At 41.1% G+C, this 15,052-nt stretch overlaps 1 protein-coding gene across 4 annotated transcripts in view; it reads left to right on the top strand.

The window, feature by feature from the left end:
• The window catches only part of SUSD4 (sushi domain containing 4), a 223,742-nt gene extending 210,341 nt beyond the window's left edge, over window positions 1-13,401 (top strand). For 3 of the 4 annotated variants that reach the window (XM_020982193.2, XM_078156298.1, XM_078156299.1), the window contains 3 exons: window positions 7,290-7,672; window positions 8,429-8,635; window positions 12,434-13,401. In XM_020982193.2, coding sequence (XP_020837852.1) covers window positions 7,290-7,672; window positions 8,429-8,613 — 568 coding nt within the window. In that variant the 3' untranslated portion in view covers window positions 8,614-8,635; window positions 12,434-13,401. The remainder of the gene's footprint in view (window positions 1-7,289; window positions 7,673-8,428; window positions 8,636-12,433) is intronic. The other variant, XM_020982197.2, reaches the window with a different exon arrangement.
• Window positions 13,402-15,052: the final 1,651 nt, after the last annotated feature.

The raw sequence follows: 15,052 nt of genomic DNA on the forward strand, positions 1-15,052 counted from the left end.
AGGATGGTCGTTTGACTACCTCTCTTAGACCAAACACAATCATGGCAGAGAACTATACCCTTTGAAAGAGTAGGAGGTGGTCAATGAGGGGCTGAGATTGACCCTTGGACAGAGAAATTATCTCTATTCAGACCACAGAAGCTTTCACTGTCTAGACGAAAGGACCTGTCTTCACCCAAACTTGATAGAACACAATGGGCTTCCCTACCTTAGATTAAACTCTTTGTAAGGTTAGGTGGGGTCTGACCAAGATCAAGAGTTAATGCAATCTCATTATCAGTAGAAACTGAACTTAAAATGAGGAATTTAGAATAAGAAGAGAGCTCTGAATCTCCCCAAGATATTAGTTATTATTAATCATTTCTCTCAGACAGAAATAGCATGCTTACACACACACACACACACACACACACACCACAGTAAGGCCTCTAGTCCCAAAGAAGGAGTTGGTCTAGTAGCACAATTTGTTGTAGTTAATTTTGTTACAAGAGGTAGAAATCCAAGAGGAATTCCAGGGTGTTTGCTGTTTTAGAAAAGGAGAGCCCAACCTACCTGAGCCATCTCTTAGCTCTCACTGGTTGTTCTTTTCCCCCACCCCAATCAGCTAGGATAGACCACTGAATGTAGAGTCAGGAAGACCTGAGTTGAAATCCCACCTCAGATAGCTAACTATTCACTGTGTGCCTCTGGACAAATCACTTGGCCTCTGTTTGACTCAGTTTTCTTATCTGTAAAAATGGAGCACCTACCTCCCAGCGTTGTTGTAAGGATAAGAAAAGAAGAAAACAAGCAGGTATTAAGCCTGTACCATGTTCTAGTCACTGTACTAAGCACTTTACAAATGTTATCTTATTTAATCCTCACAAGAACCTTGTGAGAGGTAGGTGCTACCATTACCCCCATTTTACAGTTGAGGGAACTGAGTCAGACAGGTTAAGGGAAATGTCTGAGGCTGGATCTGAACTCAGGTCTTCCTGACTCTAGGATAAAATGAGGTAAGTGGTATAAGACAAAATGCTGTGTAAATGCTGGAGTGGGAGTGGGAGAAGGGAAGCATCCATCTTTTCTCCTCAAAACTTGAATGGAAATCCTGCCTCCTCCCTGAAGTTCTCTCTATTTAAATAATCAGGATATGAAAATATAACAATGATAATAACAAATCATAATTACTAACACTGAGATGGCGTTTTAGGGTTTACAAAGTATTTTATGTATGTTGTCTCATTTGACCTCAAAATATCCCTGTGTGGTAATTTTCTGCAGGAATTATCCCCATTTTACAGATGAGGAAACTGAGCTTCAGAGAAACTAAATGGCTTGCTGTTAATTAAATTAAGTGACACAGCCAGCTAGTTTCAGAGACAGGATTCAAACCCAGGCTTCTACTAACTCCAAGTCCACACAACCTAGCTAAAATCCAGAAGTAGCTGGTAGGGCACTTAACATTTGAGATCAACATTTTCTTCCTCTTTTGTGTTTTTTGGGTCTCAATCTGTGATTTTAGGGAGAGGGGGAGGCTCCCTGTATGGAAACTCATTATGCAGACTGGCAAATTATCTATACCTCTTTATTTTAGAGCCTGGGTTCTTAACCTTTATTGTTTCATGGAACCCTTTGGCAGCCTAGTGAAGACCACAAACCTTTCCTCACAATAATGTCTTAAAATGAGTAAAATAAAATTCATAGAATTAACAAGGAAGTCAATTCTGTGAAATATAGTTATCAAAAAGACAAGTTCACAGACCCCCGGTTAATAACTCCTATCTTAGAAAATTGTCTGAGTCATTGAGGGTAAGCGATTTGCTTGTGCTCACATACTAGTCTGTGTCTGAGGAAGTATTTGAACCTTTTGTTGTTCAATCATTTTCAGTTATGCCTGATTCCTCATGACCTCATTTGGAGTTTTCTTGGCAAAGAAATTGGTTTGCTATTTCCTTCTCCCGTTCATTTTACAGATGAGGAAACTGAGGCAAAGTTAAGTGACTTGCCCAGGTACACATAGCTAGTGAGTATCTGAAGCTAGATTTGTACTCAGAAAGATGAGTCTTCCTGACTCCAGATCTGGTGCTCTAGCCACTGCACCACTTGGCTAATTCCAGGCTGGCCTTCTATATATACCATAGCGTATGCCATGCTACCTCTGCCCTTGCTTATGTCTCCTCCCCCTCCTTTGCTTCTTCCTCTCTTTTTATTTTTCTCCTCTTCTCTCTCTTTACATCTTCCCTCTCCTTTTTCGCCTCTTGTTTCTCCTTTACATGTGATCATCAGGAAATAATTTATTGTTGTTTGTTATTATCATTGTTATTATTATCATTTCAATAACAGCTCAGTAATCATCTGTTAAATGCATAGCACTCTTGGCTCATACCATTGACCTCCATGTAAGTCCAATTCCTTTCATCGCCCACCCAATGCCAATAATACAGTGAAATTCCTAGTAAAACACCAATCCAGAAGTATAATCTCTGGAATTTGTTTCCCAGTAAATTCCTATCAGTGGCCCATGGATACCTTAGATAAGAAATCATTCACTGGACAAGGGCAGTGTCACAATTTGCCGTGATCCTCCTCTCCAAGGAAGGTTGGCTGTGATATTTTTGGCCTTCGTAAATGAAGGGAGAAAAGGAAAGGGAGAAAGAGAGAACCCTTTTTTTAAAGGCCTTCTACCAAGCAGTTTTATGTTTTCTCCCACTATTTCCTTGTGTATTTGTTTCTTCATATGAAGCCTGCATCTTCCCTCTCTCACTTAGGAGTATGCCCTTCTTACTGATTTCTGTCCTCAAAACCAGGTCAGGTATTTTACCTCCTCCATGAAGCCCTCCCCAGTTAAGATTAACAGAGTATGGCCATACCACTTTTTACCTGCTGTCTTCAGTATGTCGCAACTCATCAACATGGTCAGATTTCATATAAGTTAACAAGAATTTTGTTTGGCACTTACTATATAACCAACCATGTGCTAAGCATTGGGAGGATCAAAGAGAATGAGAGATTCGGCTTCTCTCCTTGTGAAACTTGTTGTCAAATAGAAGAGGCAAGGCATACCTCCAGAAAGGAATGAGGACATAGAAAAAATACAGTCTGATCAAATGATTTGGTCACGTATGAGACTGTGGACCACAAGTGCCTTGAAAGTCAGGAAACACCTTAGGACAATCATAGTTTTATAGATGAAAGGGACCTTATAGATCCCTGTAAATAGGGCATTTAGTCATCTGTTCCAACCCCTACTTTATAGATAGGGAAACTGAGGCCTCATCCAGGTTCATACAGGTAGTAAGGGTTTGACCAGAGTCCTTTGACTCTAAATCCAATGCTCTAAACCCTTTTAAATACTTGAACACATAGGATATAGACTGTTTCCTTATGCATATATGTAAATAAAGAAGGAAGGAGGAAGGAGAGGGAAGATGCAAAGGGAAAGAGGAGAATTTAAAAGTAGAGAAAGATAGAGGAGGAGACAACCATCTATTCTCTTATATCTCCTCAAAAAGAGGCTTTTTTTCCCGTCTAAGTTTTGGCCAGTTCCTCTTCAAAGTCTTAAAAATGACCCTACAGAGCTTCCCAGTGACCACAGACCTCACTCTTGGCTTCAAAGACTTGGCTTTATTAGTAATTAGAGATAGGAGAAGCCAGTACATGTGAAGCCGTTCCTTCACTCTGCTAAGCCTGGGGCTTTGTCCCCCCCCAAGATGGTATAGAAGTGTCATCCCTCCCAGTGTGAAATACCTCAAGCACTGTAACCACTGTGGTCAACCCTGGGTTATTTAGAGACAAGTTATCTAGCTGACTTTTTTTTCCCCTCTTCTTCCCTCCTACTCCCTGATCTTCTGGCTACTTCATTCATCACTGATTTTCCAACAAAGATAGAAATAGGAAAAAATGAAAATCAAATAAGTTTCAGTCATTAGCAGTTCTGCATGTGTGTGTGTGTGTGTGTGTGTGTGTGTGCACATGCATGTGAGAGATTTGGAGTTGTTTACTTGGTTTTGGTTTTTTAGTAAGGTAAGAGGAAAAATACAGCTCCATTTTTTTGTAGCTAGAGAATAATCAAGAGAAAGAGAGTCAGAATCAATAAACATTTATTAAACATCCACTGTGTACCAGGCACTATCCTAAGTGCCAGAAATACAAAGAAAAGCAAAAGACACCTCTGCTCTCAAAGAGCTCACAAGGAGGAGATGGAACACTAACAGCTATGTACACCAACCAGAGGAGTGTGAAAGGAACAGTGAGAAAGGCAATTATTAAGGAATGGCTCTGACTAGGCAGCACATTCTCAGCCTGGAAGTCAGGCTAAAGACACCAAGGCTGTTCTACTGTTTGGGTGAGATCATCTACACCGACCCTGCCACCTGACTTGCAAATAGGTCAAGCTGCAAGTGAGGATGGAAGGATTGAGGCCCACTAAGTGTGACTGTCACGTGAACGTACATACAACTGCACTGTCTCACAGCTTGTAGGTCTGACCACGTGGTAAATGTTTGAAGCAATGATATATGTCAAATCCCTCTCTCTGCCATTAAGGCCATGTTGTTTCAGTTGTGTCTGACTCTTCATGACTACATTTGGGTTTTTTTTTTTGGCAAAGATACTGTAGTGGTTTATCATTTCCTTCTTCAGCTCATTTTACAGATGATGCAACTGAGGCAAACAGGGTTACATGACTTGCCCCGGGTCACACAACAAGTAAGAGTCTGAAGACTCATGAAGATGAGTCTTCCTGACTTCAGACCTGGCACTCTATCCACTGAGCCACCTAGCTGCTCTGTTAAGGCCATGAGGCACTCTGTATCTCTGTCATTAGAAGTTTCCTATCAACAGTAATCAAGGGCTTAAGTCCGCATCAGAACCTTCTATATGTGTGTGGAAATCCAGTTGGAATAATACCTTATTAGATTGTAAGCTCCTTGAGGGCAGAGACTGTCTTTTTGTATCCCTAGCCACTTAGCACAGTGCCTGGCATATAGTAGGCACTTAATAAATGTTTATTGATTGATTTAGTATTAGTAAGTTTTACCTTGAGGGGTAAGATCAAGATCTTTCAACCTCAGATTCGTGGCTAGAATATGTTTCTAAAAGGGAACACGCTATTCAAAAGAAACAATAAAACTTGGTAGGGATAAATGTTAAGTCTCACGTTTGAGTTCAGAAAATCAGTCTCACAAGTGCACAATGTCCATCTTAGGCTTGACAAAAAGAAGGATTTCTTAACAATTAGAGCTATAACAGTTAAATAAAATGAGCTGTTTTGGGGGTGGTAAGAATTCTTTCATTAGAGGCCTTCATGGAAGGCAGGTTGATCCCTTTTCAGATAATAGAGAGGACCCTTGTTCAGGTATGAATTAGATTAAATAGTCTTGGATATCCCTCCTAACTCTGTGATTCTGTGATTCTCTAACAAGTTAAATCATTTTTTTCTTTATTATTCATGGATTTCAGTTTCCTTTAATAGCCCTCTCACCTAATAACCAGAAATAGTGAAAGGTTCATTCTAAAGGCATCGCCTTCTTTTTGCCCTAATATGTTCCTAGAAACCATAGTGGAAAACAAAATAAAGGGAGGCAAGGTGGGGAGGGAGGGAAAAGTATGCTATCATTTTCCATCATGTTCTGGCAATGAATGCTCTAAGTAGATTTAGAGAACACAAGTGAAAAACTTGTAGTCACTCATTTAGTCACCAGAGGGCAGGCCAACATAATTGGTAAAGGAAAGTGTTGCCTAAATTGTCTTAGACTTGTTTTTGAGACCTGCCGAAGGTTGGCAAATTAGTGGATTGCTCATTTGCCAACATTATGTGATCAATTATCAAAAGGAAAAGTAACAAAAATAGGGGGAAAAAACTACATGCATTTCCCTGCAAGTAGGTTCCCATATACCATAATTATAAGACTCTTGAGCTAGAAGAGACCTTGCAGAAGATCTAGTCCAATACCTTAATTTTATAGATGAGGAAATCATGACTTGCACAAAGTCATGCAGTAAAGAGCAGAGAGAATTCAAACTCATATCTTCAGACTCCAAATCCAGTGTTCTTTCCACTTTGTCATACTTAAGCACATATTGGTCTTCTACGTTGGAGTCAAAATACGACTAAGCAGGAGGCAAGCTTGAAGGTCTCAGTAGATCGCAGAGGAAACAAGGAGAAGGCCAAAAAACCAAGGAATTGTGTAAGACAGGCTAGCCGACAAAGGGAGGAAACATGTATGCCTTCTTGAAAGGAAACAGGTGGGTGACAGTATCGACATCTGGGGAACTTACTTCTTTTATGCCTCAATAAACAACGGGCATTCATTTTAGCACCTACGGTGTCCAAGGCACTGGTTATTGTAGGTACTAGGGATACAGAATCAAAAATGAAACCGTTCTTACCCTCAAGGACCTTATATTCTATCAGGAGAAATAACATGTGCTTATAAAGGCAAAGTAGCTAGGTGGCACAGTGGATAGAACACCAGGCCTGAAGTCAGGAAGACTCATCTTTGTGAGTTCAAATCTGACATCAGACGCTTACTAGCTGTGTGACCCGGAGCAAGTCGACTTCATTCAACTCAGTTTCCTCATCTGTAAAACGAGCTGGAGAATGAAATGGCAAAACCGCTCCAGGATCTTTGCCAAGAAAACCCCAAATAGGATCGTGAAGAGTTGAATGTGACGGAACAACAACAAATTTTGAGAAATGTGTTGTCATTTGTTTTAGACCTAGGAAATTCTTCAGGATTTTAGCTTAACAGATTTCCACTGACCTGTGAATGGGCAATATTTGAAAATCCTAAGATCATTGAATCATAATTGAGCTGGAAGGGACCTTAGAAGCCCTCAAGCCCCAGCCATCTCATTTTATAAATTAGGGAACTGATGATAATATCATATCTCAGGGAGGTTGGGAGCAGGCAGCCTGATGAAATAGTTATAGCTCATATTTATGTAGCCCTTTAAGATTTACAAATCATTTTACTGATCTAATTTTATTTGATCCTTGTAACAACATCTTAAGGGAGATATTACAGGGGCTACTGTTCCCATTTGTACAGAAAAGGTGACTAAAATTCAATAATGCCCCCACCCCCATAGTTCTGTTATTAATGATGAGATGATAATGAGGCTAAATGAGATAACCTATATAAATGCTTTGCAAAAAAAGCTGCATAAATATAAGTTGTTTATTATTGCTGTGTCAGAGGTAGGATTTGAACTCAGTTCATGATGCTCAATGGGGCCTTGTGTCTGCTTTCCTCCAGGTGGCATTTCAGATGTCAGAGTCACTCATCTGGTTCTCTTTGATCTAGGGGCCTCTCAGGGAGCTCCAGCAGTGACCCTGACTTTGTGGTGGTGGATGGGGTGCCCGTCATGTTGCCTTCCTACGATGAAGCTGTGAGCAGCAGCTTGAACGCTTTAGCCCCAGGATACTTGTCTTCTGTGGGCCAGGGCTGCCCCATGCCAGCAGAGGATCAGAGCCCGCCAGCATACCCTGGCTCAGGGGACATAGACACATTGCCAGGGGAGGGTGAAACCTGTGACGGCGTATCAGGCTCTTCAGAGCTGCTCCAGAGTTTGTATTCTCCGTCGATGTGCCAAGCAGGAGCACGGCCCGTTTCAGAAAGAACAGATGCATTGGACAGCACCACTGCAGAGGAAGTGTCTACCAGCCCAAGTGTTGATATTGCTGATGGTAAACTTTTTCTCTAGTATAAGTTGGCCTTACAAAATTCAACCCATTTCAAGAAAAAACAAAAGCAAAAAACATTCTTCTTTGCATGGTCTACCCTGCCCCAAAGTGCAATACCCCAAATCAGGCTGCTTCCCACTCACTCAGCACAAATTGCTTCTCTCTGAGTACAGTGGAAAGACTAATTATGATGATGAATGATTCTCATCACCTCACAAATAAGCCAATTAGCTAAGTTTTCAGGAGCTATAAAAGAATGCCAAACAGTTCAGGGCAGAAGGTTTGGAGTTGGGACTATTTAGTCTTTGTGTTATAAAGCCTAGATTATTATGTTTAAAAATAATTCCAAAAACTTCATTAAAACATTGTTTGGGAAAAGAATAGTATGCCTTTGTGTCAGGGGAGAGGAAAACACAGTAGTCTGTTATGAATATATAATGGGTATGTATGTATCGATACCATATTTCTGCAGAAGAGGGATGGGACAAGGACTGAACCTGAGATTGGCTTAGGGATGGCCCCGAGTTCTGTGTCTGGTGCAGTGGATCACTCAAAGCCTGAGGGTCCAAATGAGCAATCCATTTAATAAAGATATATTTGAATCCCCCTTCCCCCTGGGTACAATCATTTTCCAAGGCAATCAAAATGAAGTTCAAGAAGAAAAAGGCAGATAAAAGCCAAGGGCAAGGAGGTTCCCTGGGGTCTCAGGTACTCTTGCCAACATTCTAAAAACTGCTTTCATATTCTTCTTGCCCATAGGGCCCACAGCTGGGTCCCAGATCAACCCACTCGGGGCAAAGTTAACTCCAACCGCCCCACGTCCTCGCCATAGCTTCTTTGCTCACGACAGTTCCAGCTGGCAATGTGGGAATGTGGGGTGTTTAATTCATGCCTCTCCCCAGTTCCACCGGTATCCTGGCGGACCACAAGGGAGCTCCCAGTGAGAAACTTCCCCTACCAATGCAGGTCAGCACCTTCTCTGAAACTTACAGTCTTAGAGAGTTGCCTAGAACCTTGGTTACCCAGGGCTCACATGGCCAATATGTGTCAAATATGGGAACCCACATCTTCCAGGCTGGCTCTGAGGACAGCATACTGTCCACTAGGCCAAACGGTCTCTCTCGTGAAGCTGTTTTACAGTTCATAGAATGTGAAAAACAATTTAAAGCATATATGTTCCTGTCATGACTAAAGACTGAGCATTGGTTAATAGTAAAAACAAAGCAACATAATGACTATATTCACAGAATTTTCCAATTTTAGAGCTGAAAGGGATATCAGGAACCATCCAGTCTAGCTCTTATAGAATGACAGATACAGGACTGGGAAGCATCATCTGGTTCAGTAGTGTCAAATTCAACTAGAAAGGGATCCCTGCCTGCCTTATATTGACTCAAAACCACAAATTAACATTATGTGTGTTGCATTGTATTTTTATTTATTTTGTTAAACATGTCCTGCTTGGCAGCTAGGTTGCACAGTGGATAGAGCAACTGCCCTGGCTGGCATCAGGAGGACTTGAGTTCAAATCTGGCCTCAGACACTAGCTTTGTGACTCTGGGCACCCTGATTGCTTCAAAAAAACAGACAAACAAATGTCTCAATTACATTGCAATCTGGCTCCAGCCACACTGGAAAGTTTTGCTGCTAGGGCCAGCCATGAGTCTGACACCTGTGATCTAGTCCAGTCCCTTTATTTTACAAATGATATAGTTGAATGACCAAGAGGTTAAGTGACTTATTGAGGTCACATAGTAAGTTAATGATAAAGAAGGTACTAGAACTCAGGTCTCTTGACTCCCAGCCCCATGATTTTTTTTTCTACTGCACTGTATTAAATAATCATCTATTAAAAGTTATTATGTGCTTATTTTAAGCTGTCTTTCCATGCCTCACTAAATTCCTACTCTGATGCTTTATGATGGTGTGGCTGTAAACCTGGACAATCAAAGACTCTGGCAGGTCATAACAAGCTAGGAAGGCTTCTGTAATCAAGAAAGTTCAATGAAGTGTATCACCAGGAGGCTGGCCACCAAGTAACTAGTTTTGTTTTGGGTTTTTTTGGTCACAGAAACTCAAGAAGTATCTGATCTCCTTTGCTCAAGGGAATACCCATACCAATGAAATTGTACATATTTAAAGTACTAGGTCCTTTCAAAATGAAAACCAATGGTACTCAAGTCAATCAATTAACAAGTATTTATTAAGCCAATGAAAATGGATCTCAATTTTCCAAGTATGTTTGAATTATATTTCCTAGAAGGGCATTAGGCCAACACTTTTTAGGGGCTGTCATCTGCTATCAAAGCATAGGTAATAAAGCCAACAGGTGATTACCCTTTACAATAGAAAAATAAACAGAGCCCTGATTTATAATCATATAATCGATTGTAACCTGTATAGGCCCTGGTCTGCACCTTGCAAACAGGGCCAACCAGATAAAGTTATATCACAGGATTATACACATATTTTCCAAGCCTAACAAGACTAGGAACAGGAGAGAAGGGAATAGCTGGAATGTGGAGAGGGAAGGGACAGGGAAAAAAAAATTTATTAATATCTGGGGAAGGAGGAAGCACAAATAGGAAAGACATAAACTATTTGCTTATAAGTTTTGGAAGAAGTTAGCTTGGCTATTTCTTATGCTTCTGAATGCTTGTGGGAAGAAATGTACCTTATGGGATCCAGATTTAAAGTTGGTAGAGACTTTGGAGGTAATGTCATCCAACCTCTCTCCCCCTTATTTGCAGATATAGACAATGAGTCCCACAGAAGTAAAGTGATTTGTCCAAGGTCACATAGGTAGTAAATAGCATTGCTAAGATTTGAACCAAGGTCCTCTGACTCAAAATCCAAGGGACTTCTCCCTGCATCACAATACCTTTAAGTTCTTCAGGAATCATGAATTCATCCCCTCAACTGGAGCAGATTCCATGCCTGCAAATAATTCAAGAAACATTGAGTAAATACCTCCTATGTGCAAGGTATTGTGCTAGGCACTGGGGTTACCAAGACAACAAAATTCAGTAGGCCCTGCCTTCAACAAGCTTACATTCTACTGAGGGCATATAACATTTACAGAGATGAGTAAGTGAAATAGTTCGAGGAAGGAAATGGAACTGAGGATAAGGCAATGCTTCTAGTAGGTGGTGCTTGAGATGCGTTTTAAAGGAAGATTGGGATTCTTTGGGGAAAAGATGAGGAGGGAGTACATTCCAGGGGTAGGGGAAAACCTCTATGAAGACACAGAATCAAGAGATTAAATGCCAAATTCAGGGAACCTCAACAAGGCCAGTTGGTTGGAAAGTGGACTGTGTAAAGGGAAATAACGTGAAATAAATCTAGAAAGGTAGACTGGAGCCAGATTGTCATCGTCTCAGATGATTCTTCATGAGTCACTGTAGCCAAAATAACGTGTCCCCTGGTGGTCAGACTTGTGATAATTTTCCTCTTCAAAATCACATGGCCTAGTCCTCAGAAGAAAGACATGGAGTTTGTCTGTGGGCTTGTTTGTCCACTGGGCCTGCGTTCAGTCTTTCCAATTTGATAAATATTGTTGACAGGCCTTTAAGAGCATAGAGTCAATTCCATGCCTCAATAAAGCATCAGAGTAGGGCTTTAGTAGAAATTGAGGGGGGCTATTTTCTTTTCCTTTCTTTTTGGGGAGGGGGTCTAGACCTGTGATTTCATGGGTTTAAGAGATAATCCAGTGTGGAATCTCTCTCCACTGATGTAGATAGGCCACTTATCTGCAACTTATAGCTTTAGAGAGTTGCCCAGGACACTCAGAAGTTGAGTGGTTTGCCTAAGGCCACTTAGATAGTATGTGTCAGAAGTAGCAGGTGAATCTGGGTCCTTCTGACTCTAAGACCAGCCTTCTAGCCACTAAACTCCATTGTGTCTCTAAGAGAAGGAGAGCCATTACCCTTGTAGGAACCTCTTTTACTCTTCTTATCTTCTTATGATGACTCATTCAGCATCATAAGCTTTGAGAACTCCTTAAAGGAGATTTTACAGATTGAGGTAAGTTGAATGAAGTGACTTGCCCAAGGTCGCCCAGCTAAATAAGCCAAGAAACTTGATTGGCAAGCCTATCTTCTAATAATACTCAGTATGGCGTTCTTGCTGGATGGATATTTTGAATAAAATGTCTTCAAGCTAGGCATCTCATAGCCTTTCAGTTTAGTTGACTACTTGGGCAGATGGCAAAATGTAATGAATTCTTCAGTCTGTAAGGTGACAATTGTTTCCCTTTGGACATAGGAAATTTGAGCACTCCTTTTCAGCTCAAAAATTCTAAGTTAGGGTCAGTCTAGGTCAGGGGTTCTTAACTGTTTTTGTGTGGTAGACTCCTCTGGCTGGCTGTTAAGGCCTGCAGGCTCCTCCTCAGAATAATGTTCTTAAATGCATAAAATAAGACAAATAGGAATTTAAAGGAAACAACTTACATTGAAATACAATTAGAAAAATATCTTTCCATCCAGTTTCTTGGACCCCCTGGAATCTATCGTTAGATCCCTTGGGGATCCATGGACCTCAAGTTAAGAACTCCTGGTTTAGTTAGTCACATATTAAAATGCTGAGTTATCTATCATTTGTGGTGAAAACATTTTGACAAATAAGGGAGAAGGGGGGAAGGGGATTTCAATACCCATTGACTCTAAAATTCATCTTGAATAATTGATGTTTTAATGGTTTTAATAATTGCTGATTCATTGTCATATTTTCAACTGCACCACTCTGTGTTTTGTTTTGTTTTTGCAGAAATCCCACTGATGGAGGAAGAACCTTAGCCTGATCAAAATGTTTATTATTCGATTGCACCTTTGGGAGAGGAAATCATGCACTCTAGGGGGTGGGGTGTAAATGCAGAGATTTTGGGGATCGGGGAGAGGTCTTTGTTTTTCCTATTTATCCTCAAGGCAACAGCACCTGACTTTGTGCACCTCGGATACAGCAGTGGAGTTGCCTACCTCAAGAGTGATGGTTCTTTCACATGAGACTTGGGGATTTTGCCAATGCCAATAGTCCAAGATGGGAAGGGGGAACCCTTGCAAGTTCTTGGATTAAGATAATTGATGTATCTCCATGTTGAGGGAAGTTGAACAGTTCCATACAAATCCTACTGAATTACACATCCCATTGAATTATTGTTATGAGTAATATCTGCCTCCTCTGAAAGCATGTCATACTATGTAAATTTGCTTCTAAAACCTGCTTTGTGCAATCTCTGGATTCCGGTTTAGGCTGAATCAGTCTAAAGAAAAAGAATCTGTATTGGTCTACTGAAAGCAGAACTGATCCCCTTTCCACATTCAGAAAGAAATGGGTTTCTAAAGGGAATATCTTTCCTTGGTTCTTGGACAGTTTTCTTCATTGTGGATAATTTCTGTCCCAAATAAGGCTGAAGATAAAGGACATTCAGTAATTTGGATGTGGCAAATTAATAGCCAGCCACCCCATACTCTCAAAAGAAAGACTTGCAGCCAGACTGGGCTCTCTGGAGATTTCTTTATTCTGTAGGTGAAGTAGGCCTTCTGTCCTATAGACCATCCAAGGTGAAGTGTTGGTATTTATATTTATGGAACACGAATATGAATCCATTGCATTTGCTAAACCCTGTTATTTTCCAGATGGCCAAAAAAGTGTTGGAATACCAGTCTCATGATGGAGGAAGTATTCAAAAGGATGCTTTGTTGAAACATTTTTTAAAGAAAAAAAAATACCCTTTACCTGTTGTTTGTATTTCTGTGAGTCACTAGCTTATCTCCTATTGATCATCACACTGCAATTGTTTGCACTATCCCCCACCAGCCTGCCATAGCCTCATTTTCTGAAACAGAAACGAATTAAGGAGAAGGAAGAAAGTTCCTGAATTGAAAGGCATTTTTCTTAACATAAGTAGACAGAGTGGTGGCATGCAAACCCATCCCACAGCAAAGTCTTGGGATTTTCTGGTTCTCAGCAAAACAGCTGCAAGATGGTCTGCCAGCACCTCTGTTCCTGCTCTGGGGAGCCTCCATTATCGGGGCGGAGGATGCCCACCCTGCATAACTAACACTTGTGTTGCTCCAGTGGGTGTTTTAAAAATAACAAATGATAAAGTAAGATCCATGAGTCCTATAGTATCTCACCAAGTACAGGGTGATGGGGGGTGGGGGGAGAGAGTGGAAGGAAGGTGCTGATTTCTTTTTCTCTTCTGGGTTCCAGACAAATTAAAACCAAAGCCCAGTCCCTGAAGGAGCTCCTCCAGTGAAGCAATGATAGCAAGAAATTTTGACAAAATCCTAGGTATTTATTAAGTAGACTGATTAAAATTAAGAAAACAACAATGCTTATAGAAAGATGGTGTAGGGAGAAGAGGGAGAGAGTGCCAGGATATGAAAGCAAGATTTAGGAATTAAGCACATTTTTGTTTGAATATAACCTCTTCTGTTTCCTCTCTTGTGGCTTACAGTGTTAAACTGTACAACTCATTTCTCAGAAAGCATTAGGCAATGAAGCACAGACCCCTTCATCCCACTAACCACAGCCTTTTTACAGACGTTCACATGTGAAGAATATAGTTTATGGGAGTTTGCCAAAGGTATGGGATGTGGAGCATCCCTGGCTGGAAGCAGACTGGCCAGACAAAATCAGTGTGTGACATGGAACCCCCACTGACAGAGCCAGGGAAATCAGGGCAATGCCACACCACTAAGCAAGGCTCCCAGGACAGCAAGCCATCACTACTCTCCCATCCCCACTCTCCTTCAACCCCAGAGTGCCAGTTGTTGGCTACTGGGAAGTAGATTCCCATCACCTTCTCAAGCAGCCCATAAAGATTATGCCCCCCTGTACCTAAAGTAATTTACCTCCTTTAGGATTACCCTTTCAGGACTCAAAAAATATGACAGGATCCCAGGACCTCAGAGGCCATCATGTTCAAACCCCTCATTTTCCAGGTGAGGAAACTGGCCCCCAGGGAGGTTCAATAACCTGCCCAAAGTTACATAGCTAAGTAAGCAGGAGAAACTGGATCAGAACCCATGTCCTTTAAGTCTAAATTCAGTGTTCTTTTTACTGCACTCCATGAAAAGCCAGACTTTGGCTTCATCACATTTCTACTGATTTGGGAACTCTGAGCTCTTAGGCCAAAAGTGAACCCACACAAATTTATCATTATCATCAGCAGATGTAGGCTGACTTACTTGTCAGCCATGTGATAAATTCCAGTTGAAGCATCCAAATCTTATTCTCTTGTTTCAGTCAATCCTGATTCTTCATGACCCCATTTGGGGTTTTCTTGGCAGAGATACTGGAGCACTTTGGTATTTCCTTTTCCTGCTCATTTTACAAATGAGGAAACTTAGGCAAATAGGGTTAAGTGATTTGCCCAGGGTC

The sequence above is a fragment of the Phascolarctos cinereus genome, unplaced genomic scaffold (assembly GCF_003287225.1).
Source record: "Phascolarctos cinereus isolate Bilbo 61053 unplaced genomic scaffold, phaCin_HiC Scaffold_5;HRSCAF=322, whole genome shotgun sequence".
NCBI classification, from domain to species: domain Eukaryota; kingdom Metazoa; phylum Chordata; class Mammalia; order Diprotodontia; family Phascolarctidae; genus Phascolarctos; species Phascolarctos cinereus.